The sequence below is a fragment of the Mytilus galloprovincialis genome, chromosome 2 (genome assembly GCF_965363235.1).
Source record: "Mytilus galloprovincialis chromosome 2, xbMytGall1.hap1.1, whole genome shotgun sequence".
Lineage (NCBI taxonomy): Eukaryota > Metazoa > Mollusca > Bivalvia > Mytilida > Mytilidae > Mytilus > Mytilus galloprovincialis.
In genome coordinates, this window is record NC_134839.1 from 64956923 (window position 1) to 64970308 (window position 13386).

The following is a 13386-nucleotide window of genomic DNA, read 5'->3' on the forward strand; positions in this document are numbered from 1 at the left end:
TGGCTGTAATACTGAATTATACAGTTGAAGACTTTTCCCCAGCAGTTTTTTTGTTTTACTTTCGCGTATAATACTGAATATCTCGCCTTGAATATTTGCATAACATTGATACAATGCAACATGAATATGTTGAATGGAAACGGTGTAAGCAAAAATCTTTGTCTTCCTGGGCATTTTTCTGCACCAAGTTTAAGAATACCCACTATAGCTAATTTATAAGCAAAACTAAAGGGATAAACTTGTGATTTAGGGACAACAAATATTGAGAGAAGCTTAAGTCGAGTGACACATCCGTTATACAGTTATATATGTAGTTGACATTTTACTAGATATAGTGCTGCTGAACATTTTTGCTGTACAATGTTCTAATCTATGCATTGCGTAGCTTTAGAGATAAATCGCAAAACGTTTAAATGGGTAAAACATAATCAATAAAGGGCAAATACTCATAGAATGAGTCGATGGAAGAGTTAAGTCACTATCAAGTATTTTGGTGATATTTTTACAATGTATAGTGTCTCTTTACTATAGTTTCAGTTAAAACAAAAACAATGGCAAAAATAATCATTCAAGAGCAACAACTCCTGTCCTGCCTGTAAAGAGTTAACTAAAGATTTTTTCTATGATGACGGATCCGTAAATTTTGTGCAGCTGATAATTTTCCAGTTCCAAGTATATCTGTTTTTCAATTTTAAAAATTATAGCCAACAAAACACAAAAAAAATGGTAAAAATTGTCATTCAAGGGTCATACATTTGTAACTCCTATAAAGAAAACCATGACGATTTCGGCCAACTGACTTGTATAAATATAATTGTGTTTATTCTTTTTGTTATAAACTTTTTCTCTCCATCCTCTTTAGTTTCTTAAAAACCTACTTAAATTCTTGACTATTGGATACCCTCAAAAGTACTGACTAAAACTTGTCAACTTCATAATTTTATTCAAACATTAAATATAAATTTTCGTTTGTGATTATGATGATAGCGCCATATTATGTAGCCATCTCATTTAATCGTTATTTTCCGACAACAGGAGCATTGGTTGCAAGTTCCTCAGGATATCTGCAGTAAATAGAAGTAAGCAATTGACAAATATTGGCAAAATTTTCAGTGTCATTAGATTTAACCATAAAAGTACGTGACACGCATACTGTACCAAGTCAGGAATATGACAGTTGTTGTCCATTCGTTTGATGTATTTTATCATTTTGCTATTTGATTATAGGGACTTTCCGTTTTGAATTTTCCTCTGATTTTAAATTTTACACAACAATTTGTTAAGTATACTTTGTTACATGTATTACTTATCATTTACTATTTTAATTGTTCAGTATATATGTTAAGATGGAGTGAAAATAATGTTTTATACTTTTTTGCAAGATGTAACACCACCGCCAAATCGTGCAGGTGTGCATGGAAGAGGAAATAAAATGCCATGACTGCATCTGATAAGAGGAGATACGTTGACCTCAGAGGATTTGTTGCTGATCATACATATAAAAAAGTAATTATTTAGGAGGGATCACATTTTCTTTTAAAGTCAATAACTTTATTGCATTTCAATGTCGAATATTTAGTTTAATTTATTTTAACAAGAAAAACTAAAATATCATTTTCTAACTTACTCTTTTTCGCATACATAATTATTTTTTACGTCACATGACTGGTCAGTCCATCCTCCATCAGTGAATACACAATCTTCTGATCCTGCTGGACCACCGTTATTTGGTTCTCCAGGATGCCAGTTTGTATATATAAAGGGTGTTCCGGATGACCATTCAAATGTACCTTCGACAACGTCGTCTCTTGCACCTAACCAGAAAACTGAAAAAGCCATTCTAGCAAATTATTAAGAAAATAGATTAACCATAATCCGCTTACCTCAAACTGAAGAACAAATCATCCAACACTATTATAACTTTAGATGGTAAATAGATAAATGATATGATTGCAATGGGTAGGATCCTGTAGTCTATGCTCTTTTGTGCAGAGACTCCAGCATATTAAAAATGAAATAGTTTTCAATTTCGTTACAAATTATTTCAATTACGTTATAAGCAAAAGACTGATAACTTTGATAGTTTATTTGGATAAGACATAGGATGACAAAATTTTATTTTAAGTAAGGCTGTTGTTCATATTATGATATAAACTGTAAGTGAAAGAACAAATACGATATTTGTGTTGCTCATTGTTGAAGGCCTGTCAAAGACCTATATATAGTCCTTTTCGTCCGCGTCTTTTGGTCTTAGTCTCGGAAGTTATTTATATGAATAAAGACTATAAACAAAATCTAAATGTTTTTATAAGAGTCAAAGTGGAGCTGTTAATCCACTACAGATAACTACTGACGAGGTTGATAACTTAGGGCGTAATTTAACAGTTGCCGAAATAAATCCATTTTTTGTTTTGCCATTATATGTCTTCACCTTTTAATCATGATCAGTGGACAATCAACAATTATTCTAATTTATTCGAATTTCTAATACTATCCATTCATTTCATTGAACACGTAGTATTCTGGGGTTTTTTCCACTAACATTTCATAAGCCCTATGGACTGTGGACAAGCTAGTACTACAAGATAAATTATTTTGATCACTTGCAACCATAAGATTTTAAGGCATTTCCTAAACTTATTTGCTTGAATAAAATTACCAGACTTTATTTTGGCGTTGTTCTGTTGTGTAACACAATCAGAAGTAAATATAAAACAATGTATCTTTAAATCATTATTTTGGCGTTGTTCTGTTGTGTAACACAATCAGAAGTAAATATAAAACAATGTATCTTTAAATCATCAGGGAATAAAAACCGTTAATTGCTGAATCAGCATCGGGCATCATTTGCGCGAAGCAGTTCCACCTCCCGAAAAGGGAAATAACCTGCATCAAATAACAATTTTAAAGTAAAATTAATAACTCCGGAAATGAGTTTCTGTTAAATGTACTCATACATGATCTTAAAGTTTGTGCAATATTCGTAATATATCTATCCTCAGCTTGTGTCTCTATTTCTGCTAGTTGAGCGCCATGCTCTCGACATGAACTCTAAAACATAAAAAAAAAAATTGGTATATAAATAATCATAATGAATAAAAGGATTTAGCTGGTACATTTTAATTAAACAAAGCAACCCAACTTAGCAGCAAAACGAAATACATGCATCTAAAGGTTAATGGTAGGATTGGCAATCGCATCCTACTATCAACAATCGGAACTGCGGTAGAAACAGGTAACACAGATGCTCCAAATGCAAAATTTATCTCGGTCCATGAGAGATTCTTCTGCCTTCATTCACACCTTTTAAGTCCATTTGAAGATACATATAGTTCAGTATTTCTCGCAATAACATTTGAATTGACCAATTTAATAAACCAACATACATGTACCACACAAATACTGTCTGACAGTTCATTGCCTAATTATTTCGTTAAAATCTGTTCAAATTGAATCAGCATTGCTGTCAAATCATTTTCAGTGGAAAGTAGAAAAACAAAAATACCGAACTCTATGGAAAATTCAATTCGAAAGTCTCGTATTAAATGTTAAAACCAAACAATTATTCACATAAAACGCATGAAAAACAACTGTCATATTTTTTACTTGATACACAGACATTTTCTTATTTAGAAAATGGTGGATTAAACCTGGTTTTATGGCTAGCTTAACCTCTCACTTATATGGCAGTCACATAAAATTCTATTATATTGACAGCAATGTGCGAATAAAACAAGGTAAAAATGTGAAGAAAAAAAATAGGGTTCAACTTTGTGAAATAATCTAATTCACTATGAAAGCAAACAAATATGTCAACAAAGAAAAACTAATTGGCATATAATAAACAAAGCTCATAAGCAAAAATGACTGACAAGAATACACAAATGACCACAATACAACAACACATTGGCGGGATGCATAAGTACTGAGCCACGCCAAAAGGATAATACCAAAAAATTACTCAACAGTACAGGTTAATCATTTACAAAGACAAATAAAAGAAAATATAGCATGTAATTAACAGGATCAACACTGTCAGTACCAAGAATCTATACTGAAAAACAATCATTATCTGTGAATTTGGTGCTGAATATTTATCAACAAGGTCATGGTATCTTCCGTTGAACTTTTGTAGAAAAACGACGAGATGTTCTTAGACATAGCCCTAGCTGGTTCATCAAAGTTTAAAAAAGTCCGAGAAGCAGCTGAAAGCTCTGAAATAACGAAAGAGTTGAGAAATGTATATTCCATATGCAGGTGACGTTTGAATATTGCTACTAAGATGGGGGCAATTTGATAATTTCAAAATTTAAATCATCTCATTTGTCATAGATTCTGGTTCTGAGATAACCACTCATGTCAAATTATCGGTATAAGTCTAAGAATGAGGCGGATTAGCCGTGTCTGTTGTTTCTTTAAGTTGTAGTTCTGGAGGCTATATTAATGGAACCAATCAGAAATGTCTGGATTTTTGATGGAAAGAACATCGTCAATATATATATATATATCTGAATGTGAAATTAAATGATCTGGCTTCTTTGATCTTTTTCTTTTTTACTAGTGTCTGAATGAACTTCGACTCATTTGAAAATAAGAAGAGGTCAGCAAGGCGAAACGCACGAGACTTCGTTCTTGTAGTCTCAAGTCTACCTCCAAATTCAACAAATATGTTGCTAATAAAAAAAACTCTTGTATACTGATCACTTGTTGCTCTGACTGTGTAGCATGTTTTCCCGTTTTGTTAAATTTTAACAAAATATGCCGTATGGTATCTTTAGGTAATAAATTTATAGCTTATGCTACTATATTTATATTGAAAAACATTGTGGTTTAATTCTCGGTTTAGACGATTTAATTTTCAATTTCACATGTATGTTGAATGATGTTATAGGTAGCGTTGAAAAAAGGAGAAAGATCGAGATTTAAAATTATTATATCCAGAAGTTTCAAAGTATTTATATAGACCCTCTTTCACTGCTGCCAGAATATTTGTCGCTCTAATGGACGAGTCTGTTAAAGAACAAGTTGATGAGGTGGTAATGTACCGTTGTTTATGGATTATGATATTTCTTTTAGACGATTTTTCAATTTCTCATGGGGGAATGGTGTTCAACAGTGTTGACCGTTCAAAGCCTCGCTAATTTATACCGGTTTCTTATTAACTTTATATGACTTATTTTTGTCCTTCTGATGAGTTAAGCCTTTTTCAACTGATTTTTATAGTTCGTTCTTTATATGTTGTACTGTTATACCACTGTCCCAGGTTAGGGGAGGGTTGGGATCCCGCTAACATGTTTTTCAACTGATTTTTATAGTTCGTTCTTATGTTGTACTGTTATACCACTGTCCCAGGTTAGGGGAAGGGTTGAGATCCCGCTAACATGTTTAACCCCGCCACATTATTTACATGTATGTATGTGCCTGTCCCAAGTCAGGAGCCTGTAATTCAGTGGTTGTCGTTTGTTTATGTGTTACATATTTGTTTTTCGTTCATTTTTTTGTACATAAATAAGGCCGTTAGTTTTCTCGTTTGAATTGTTATACATTGTCTTATCGGGGCCTTTTATAGCTGACTATGCGGTATGGGCTTTGCTCATTGTTGAAGGCCGTACGGTGACCTATATTTGTTAATTTCTGTGTCATTTTGGTCTTTTGTGGATAGTTGTCTCATTGGCAATCATACCACATCTTCTTTTTTTATATATATTCTTAGCCTTGTACATATAACATTCATATTTCGAGACAATGTATGGTTAGTCTATATGTATTATATTGTTATCTTATATTGAAGTGAAATATCACGGATAATCCTGCAATTTGTTATGTTAACTTGACAGGTTTGAGAGCTCATATCTCATGTGAACAAGAAAACAAAGATCACACAATGTTAAGCATTTTTTTAAGCTTGGACACTCCATTTAAATATAATTGTTATTCTGACTGCACGTGGGATATTCATATTTCCTGCAGTGACGAAACCTACTGAGCATTGCGGTGCAGTGGATACAAAACACCGACGGAGCATGACTTTAAGCCCATAATAACTTATAATACTTCAGGTATATAAATTAACATTTAAATATGTATGTGTTACATTATCAGTCATATTAAATTATCGAGGATCAGAGCTTAAAATAACGACAAAAATGCTTAAAAAGTCATAATCCAGCAGTATAGGACAACGACTGTCATTATAAAACACCAGAGGCGGATTTAGGGGGGAGGGGCAGGGAGCCCGCCCCCCCCTTTTTAGGAAAAAATTTGGTTGCTTATATAGGAAATCAATGAAGCGTGACTGGAGCGGGCCCCCTCTTAGGTCACTCAGTGGGCCCCCACTAATGAAAATTTCTGGATCCGCCACTGAACACGGATACACTAGCTTTGATAATTGAAATACAAAACATTATGGGAAATAAAATGAATAAAAATTCTTACTGCTGCGTTATACCAGCTCATCTTTGTGGAACTGAAAAGGTAACAAGAGTTTCCATAATGCAACCATCCTATGTGACATTCTGTCTTAACTGCATCTAACAAAACATAAAAACAATACATAATTACTTGTTATGATTAGTTATCATTGACGATTGATGAATACTACAGCTATGTCAAAGCATTGCATTTAAAAAGGCTAAAAATCGAAGAAAAAATTGAAAGCCCCGGAACACATTTTTATACCCCACCTACGATAGTAGAGGGGCATTATGTTTTCTGGTCTGTGCCTCCGTTCGTCCGTCCGTCCGTTCGTCTGTGCCTCCGTTCGTCCGTCCGTCCGTTCGTCTGTGCCTCCGTTCGTCCGTCCGGTTAAAGTTTTTGGTCGAGGTAGTTATTGATGAAGCTGAAGTCCAATCAACTTGAAACTTAATACACATGTTCCCCATGATATGATCTTTCATATTTCTTTTAATGCCAAAAATGATAGTGCAAAGTTCAGGTTAAAGTTTTTGGTCAAGGTAGTTTTTGATGAAGTTAAATTTACATCAACTTGAAACTTTTACACATGTTCCCTATGATATGATCTTTCTAATTTTAATTCCAAATTAAAGTTTTGACCCCAATTTCACGGTCAACTGAACATAGAAAATGATAGTGGGAGTGGGGCATCCGTGTACTATGGACACATTCTTGTTGAATTTAACTCAGACGAGGATATACTTTCGTATATGTTTGACTACGAAAACTTACCTAGAAACAGTATACCATGACACAGAGTTACACGTTGTTATTGTGCACCAAATAATTATGGACACAAACTTTAAAATGTATGTAAAAGAAATAACATGTATATAGCAAACTCAAGAGTAGGTAATGATAGAGGTATTGGTAAACAAACTTGTAATGACACAAGTGTTATTGACTATTTATTATTGTCATCTAATTTATTTCCAGTTGTTAAAGAGTTCGATATTATGGAATTTGGTCCATTGGTCTCAGATGTCCATTGTCAATTACATTTAGTTATTCAAGCTCCAGTGATTTTATATGATAGTAATGACGAACTCTCACAATTTTGTAGTGAAAAATATGTCAAGTGGAGAAAAGAATTTTTAGATAATGTTAAAAGTTATCATGATTGTCAGAACAAATACTGTTAGAATTAGATAATTTAGAGGTACAACAAGGGATTCATCAAAATGAGATGAACAAAGTTGTAGAGAGAATTAGTAACTTTTTTCAATCAGTTGCTACAAAAACTTTTGGTAAATACAAGCCGTTTAAAAATCGCAAACCAAAAAGCGACAATAAACCATGGTTTAACAAGCAATGTTTTCATAGTAGAAAAAAATTTCATAAAGCGCGGAAAAGGTACAGTTTTATAAACAATGCTGAAAATCGAAAACATATAAAAAATGCAAGCAAAAGCTATAAAATGGAAATTTCTAAAGCATATGAACTGTACCAAAGAAATATTGGAAATAAATTACGCCAGACCAAAAAATCAGATAGTAAAAAGTTTTGGAATATTTTGAATAGTATTGGGTCAAATAAAAAACAAGGCGTAGACCTTGAAATTTCTATTGAAGCTCTCTATGACTATTTCAAAGATATGAATAGATGTGACTCAAATACTGAGGAACCAGAAGTTAATTTTAATGTACATAATTTACCAGATGAATTGTATAACTTATTGAATGGTGCTGTAACCGAAGATGAGATTTTAAAAAGTGTAAAAAAGTTAAAAAATGATAAAGCTAGTGGATGTGACAAAATAATTAATGAATATATTAAATGTACTGTATATGATCTTATGCCAATGTATGTTAAACTTTTTAATTTAGTATTAGGTACAGAAATAGTTCCAGAGTTATGGTCTCTTGGTATTATGATTCCTATTTTTAAGAATAAAGGTTCCAAAGCAGAGCCTGCAAATTATAGAGGTGTAACATTAAACTCTTGTTTAGGAAAGACTTTTTCATCCATAATAAATGAGAGATTAAATAGTTTCTCAGACGAAGTTGAACTTATATCAGAATCTCAGGCTGGATTTAGAAAAGGATTTTCAACTACCGATAATATTTTTGTACTTCATTCAATTTTATCTATATTTTTTTCGATGGGCAAAAAATTATTCTGCACATTTGTGGATTTTAAGAGAGCATTTGACACTGTTTGGAGAACAGGGTTATGGCAAAAGTTACAAAAATCTCACATTACTGGGAAAATATTTACAGTTATTTATAATATGTATCAAAATATAAAGACATGTGTACGATATTGTCACCAAAGTTCAACTTTCTTCAACTGTGGTGTTGGTGTTAGGCAGGGTGAAAATTTTCACCGTTTTTGTTTTCGGTGTTTTAGAATGATTTAGAAAACTTTTTTGTGGAAAATAATGTAAAAGATTTAGAATATATTTCTAGAAACTGTGAAGAATTGTTACAAGTATTAGTTAAAATCTTTGTAATTTTGTACGCAGATGACACTGTTATTATGTCTGATAGTAAGGAAGAACTACAACATGCACTCGATGTTTTTGAACAATATTGTAACATATGGAAACTCCAAGTTAATATAGATAAAACAAAAATTATTGTGTTTAGTAAAAAAAAAAAGGTACGAGACAACTTTGATTTTCATGTATATGGTAATGCTATAGAAGTTGTAGATTCTTACAATTATTTAGGAATAACTTTTAATTATAACGGTAATTTTTGTACTGCTAGAAAAAGGATTTTTGATCAAGCACAAAAAGCAATGTTTGCTCTCTACAGGAAGATAAAACATATATCATTGCCTATTGATATTCAGTTACAACTCTTCGATGCTGTAATCGCACCTATATTATTATATTCATCAGAGGTTTGGGGGTTTGAAAATAAACAGAATATTGAGAAAATGCATTTGCAATTCTGTAAAAATATTCTTGGTGTTCGGAATAGTACACCAAATGTTATGGTTTACGGGGAATTAGGTCGGGTTCCGTTAGATATCTCTATAAAACTTAGGATGGCATCATTTTGGCGCAGAACTATTAAAACAGAGAGCAAACTGTCAAATATCCTTCTAAGACTTATGATTAAACTACATGAAACTAATCCTACCAAATTTAAATGGATTCAATATGTAAAATCTATATTTGATGATACAGGTCTTAGTTTTATATGGAACGATCAATTAGTTGTAAATATTGATTGGTTAAAAAGTATGGTTAAACAGCGATTAACAGATCAGTACTATCAGCATTGGTTCTCGCAGATACATAATGCATCTAGGGGTGAATTCTATTCTTTATTCAAACTCGAGTTTGGTTTGGAACCGTATCTATTGCGATTATTACCCAAGGACAGTTATTACATATCTAAACTTCGATGCTCGAGTTTGAAGTTACCTATTGAGACGGGTAGATGGGCGGGGATCGCAAGGGAAAATAGAAAATGTACATTATGTAATGAGGGAATAGGGGATGAGTTTCATATAGTGTTTACCTGTAAAAATGCTGATGTTTCTGCTCTTAGATCAAAGTTTATACCAAATTACTATGTAATGATTCCAAGCAAGAACAAATTCACTGGCTTGTTGTCTATATGTAACGTACAAGTTCAAAGGAAATATCAATTTTCGTGAAGAAAATCATAAAATACTTAATCTAATTATACCAATTGTCTTTTAAAATATACTATGTATTTGTGTTTCGTTTGTCCTGTCTCGCTATGTATTATCTTAATATGTTTGTATATATTGTCCTCTTGTACACAAGTATGTGTCTGAGGTTATGAATAAAATCTTGAAAATCTTGAATCTTGACAACTAAAGATTGTGAGACATTAACCTGGAAAAAAAACAAGAGATTATTTCTTAATTTACTGGAAGGATTGTTAACAGTTTCTATACTATAATGTATTCACCGGCCGCTTTGTCCATGACTAATAAAAAGGTCATAAATGAAAATGGGCATGTGGCTGCTTTAATCAGAACATATATGTGGTCAACTGTGAGATAGGTTTTCTAACATCATGAACCAAATGATATTGCTAGTTAGCATCCATGACATGTTCGAACAAATTGATTATGATTTATAATTACCTATGTTCGGTAGCTCCCTCGTATGAACATAACTTTTTATGTGACCGGGATCATGAAATTAAACAGGCATAATACCATTGTCGTATATGTATACAGACAAACTGCTCAGATGGTCTAAGGTACGAATATAATTTGCGGGTTGTAGTTATGATTTTGTATAGATTGAGGCTTAATTTCAATGACGGTCAAATAATTTTCATACAGGACTTCTTCCTGACTTTTCAAATTAAAAAAAAATGCGTGCAGTGACTTTTTTTTTGTTTAATTTGTGATCCCCCCCCCCTTTGAATCTTATATTTTTTTTTATTACCAAATATCCTTCTATCTATTTTTAAATGTCCTAGTTTAAAGACAAATGTCAGAGAATTAGTGTTTTAAGTAATACTTATGATTGTTTTACTAGTCTCAGGTATGGTGACTTCTGAAAGTATTTTATAAAAAAAAAATCAAAATAATCTTACCTATGAAGCATAGAGTTAATATACTGAAGTACACCAAATTAAACATAGTACAAGTGTTCCTGCTGTTAAAGATACTTTATGTGGTCGCATTATAGATATATGCCTTATCTTTTATCTTTAAATTGATAGTAAATAATCATTAACTTTTTGACGTCTTACTTATACCTGACGGAAATGAGTGACCTCAAGATTTTCCTATTTCTTTTCAAGTTTAAATAGTTTATATAAAAGAGGGACGAAAGATACCAAAGGGACAGTCAAACTCATAAATCTAAAACAAACTGACAACGCCATGGCTAAAAATGAAAAAGACAAACAAACAACAGCACACACGACACAACAGAGAAAACTAAAGAATAAACAACACGAACCCCACCAAAAAACTAGGGGTGATCTCAGGTGCTCCGGAAGGGTAAGCAGATCCTGCTCCACATGCGGCACCCGTCGTGTTGCTTATGTGATAACAAATCCGGTAAATAGTCTAATTCGGTAGGTCATTATATAATTTGCATATCATATTCTGTGACTTTTGGTAAATGCTGCTCCTTTAATTTGCAGGTTTTTGAAATGGTAAATTTCAAAAATGATAAGCCAAGAAAGATCTAAACATAAGTAAAACGGCTATATAAAGAAGTGCCATTGAATGACGATTTTTATTCATTTTTGTATAACTAATAGAGTGACTAAAAATTAACTGAAATTACCAGAAAAAAAGTAAGTCAGGATGGTCGTTCTAAAAAATAATTGAAAGGCTCGAACTTATCTGCATTTGATAAATAAAGCGTATAAAGAAAAGGATGATATGTGATTAACAGTACCATAATTATAACTGTTGTGTGACTGTTCAAAATGTTTATGTTTGGATTATGTGTTAATGTTTGTTTGTTTTTATTATTTAGACTAGGGTTGAACACGCAGGCGCGGATACGAAGGACATTTTAAAATATATATAGTTAAAAGCAGAGAACCACATCACAGTGATTTTGATGGGATGTCTGGTTGTAAAAACAAAAATTAAGGTTTCCTGATGTTTTTTTTCTGATTTCAGTTTGAATGAACTTGACATTCATGATTTCAAAGAGCACTTCGTTAGTATTACAGAACTTCGGTACGGTATAATATACTGGTATTGTATGCATTTAAACTCGGAGATCCATATTTCAAGGAAACAACAACCCATCAATATAAAAAAGATGCCGTTAGTAACCTCTTTTTAGTTGAACAATTTACTGCAGTGTGTTACAGATATATTTATAAAAAAAAGATAAAATACAAGTTCTGCCATATCGGTAAACCTCCATCTTCAAAAATGTGTTGCAGCATACACTAACCCATTAATTCCAACGTAGAACTGTTTTAATTGATTTTGAACCCATCCATATTGCTCCTATTGCTGAGCATGTAGAAATTCCATATATTGCTGTCGGAAATCCTTTAAGAAGGAGAGAAAACTACAGATGTAAAAAAAAAAAAAATGAAATTATTTAACCATCAATATTTGTGTAACTTTATGTGTAGGATCATATAGGGTGTGTGTACATTTTGATAAACGGTTTTGAGCCGTAGCTGCTTTACATCTTGTAAATAACAAAACATATGGTATATGCAACCCCGAACATTTAATAAGCATTAAAATTAATAAATAAAAACATAAAGAGAATTCCCTTAGAATTGAATTCGTAATATAGATTCTATTCCTTTTCCTATAGATACATTAGAGTGTACTCGAACCTTCATCGATCTTGTTAAAGGGGCATTAGCTACGACTTAAGACTAAAAATAAAAATAAATCATTTATTAAAACGATATATATTTAAAAATACCGTATTAGCTATTCGCTGTCATTTTGTTTCATTTATATCAAACGAGCTGAGCTAAATACATCACAAACGGTATTATTGGCTGGCAATTCAATAATTTAATTTCAGAGACATACATACATGACTGTCTCTATTTTACCTCATTTGAATCCATCAACATGATACTAATGGTTACACAGTGTGTAATTGTCCTAATACGAGAATTTATCGGGTCAATAAAATTCATATCGGGTGAGGCGAAGCCAAACCCGATATGAATTTTATTGACCCGATAAATTCAGTATTTTAATTTAGGACAATTGAACACTACATGTAACGAATTTATCCTGATTTTGTTATATAACATATAATTATATTTCAATTCAATATAAGGACAATATCAACCAAATATATTTTAGATATTTAATCTAAAACTGTGAAAAATTAAAATATAAGGACTATGAAGCAACCTATTTTTTATTTTATTTTTAATAGGTCAATGGTATAAGGGAGATAATCTCAATTGACGTAATAAATAAGGGAGATACTTCCTATTGATTTACTTTTTGGTAATCATGAGTGAACACGCCGGTAAACATATG

General features: G+C 32.1%; 1 protein-coding gene across 1 annotated transcript; it reads right to left on the reverse strand.

Moving 5' to 3' along the window:
• Positions 1-923: 923 nt before the first annotated feature.
• On the reverse strand, positions 924-11100 carry LOC143064120 (CD209 antigen-like protein D). Its single transcript, XM_076236707.1, has 5 exons — positions 10986-11100; positions 6436-6530; positions 2958-3051; positions 1628-1826; positions 924-1064 (listed from the first exon to the last, which is right to left on the reverse strand). The coding sequence occupies exons 1-5, from the start codon at positions 11029-11031 to the stop codon at positions 1019-1021; spliced, it is 480 nt and encodes a 159-aa protein (XP_076092822.1). The 5' UTR covers positions 11032-11100; the 3' UTR covers positions 924-1018.
• Between the last annotated feature and the right edge of the window lie 2286 nt (positions 11101-13386).

What these genes read in the sequence shown, in the direction of transcription:
- LOC143064120 (XM_076236707.1), bottom strand. Translation starts at nt 11,031, where the DNA reads ATGTTTAATTTGGTGTACTTCAGTATATTAACTCTATGCTTCATAG. An exon ending in ATTAACTCTATGCTTCATAG is followed by an intron (nt 6,531 to 10,985) that starts GTAAGATTATTT and finishes ATGTTTTGTTAG; the next exon opens with ATGCAGTTAAGACAGAATGT. An exon ending in TGCACAAACTTTAAGATCAT is followed by an intron (nt 1,827 to 2,957) that starts GTATGAGTACAT and finishes TGGCTTTTTCAG; the next exon opens with TTTTCTGGTTAGGTGCAAGA.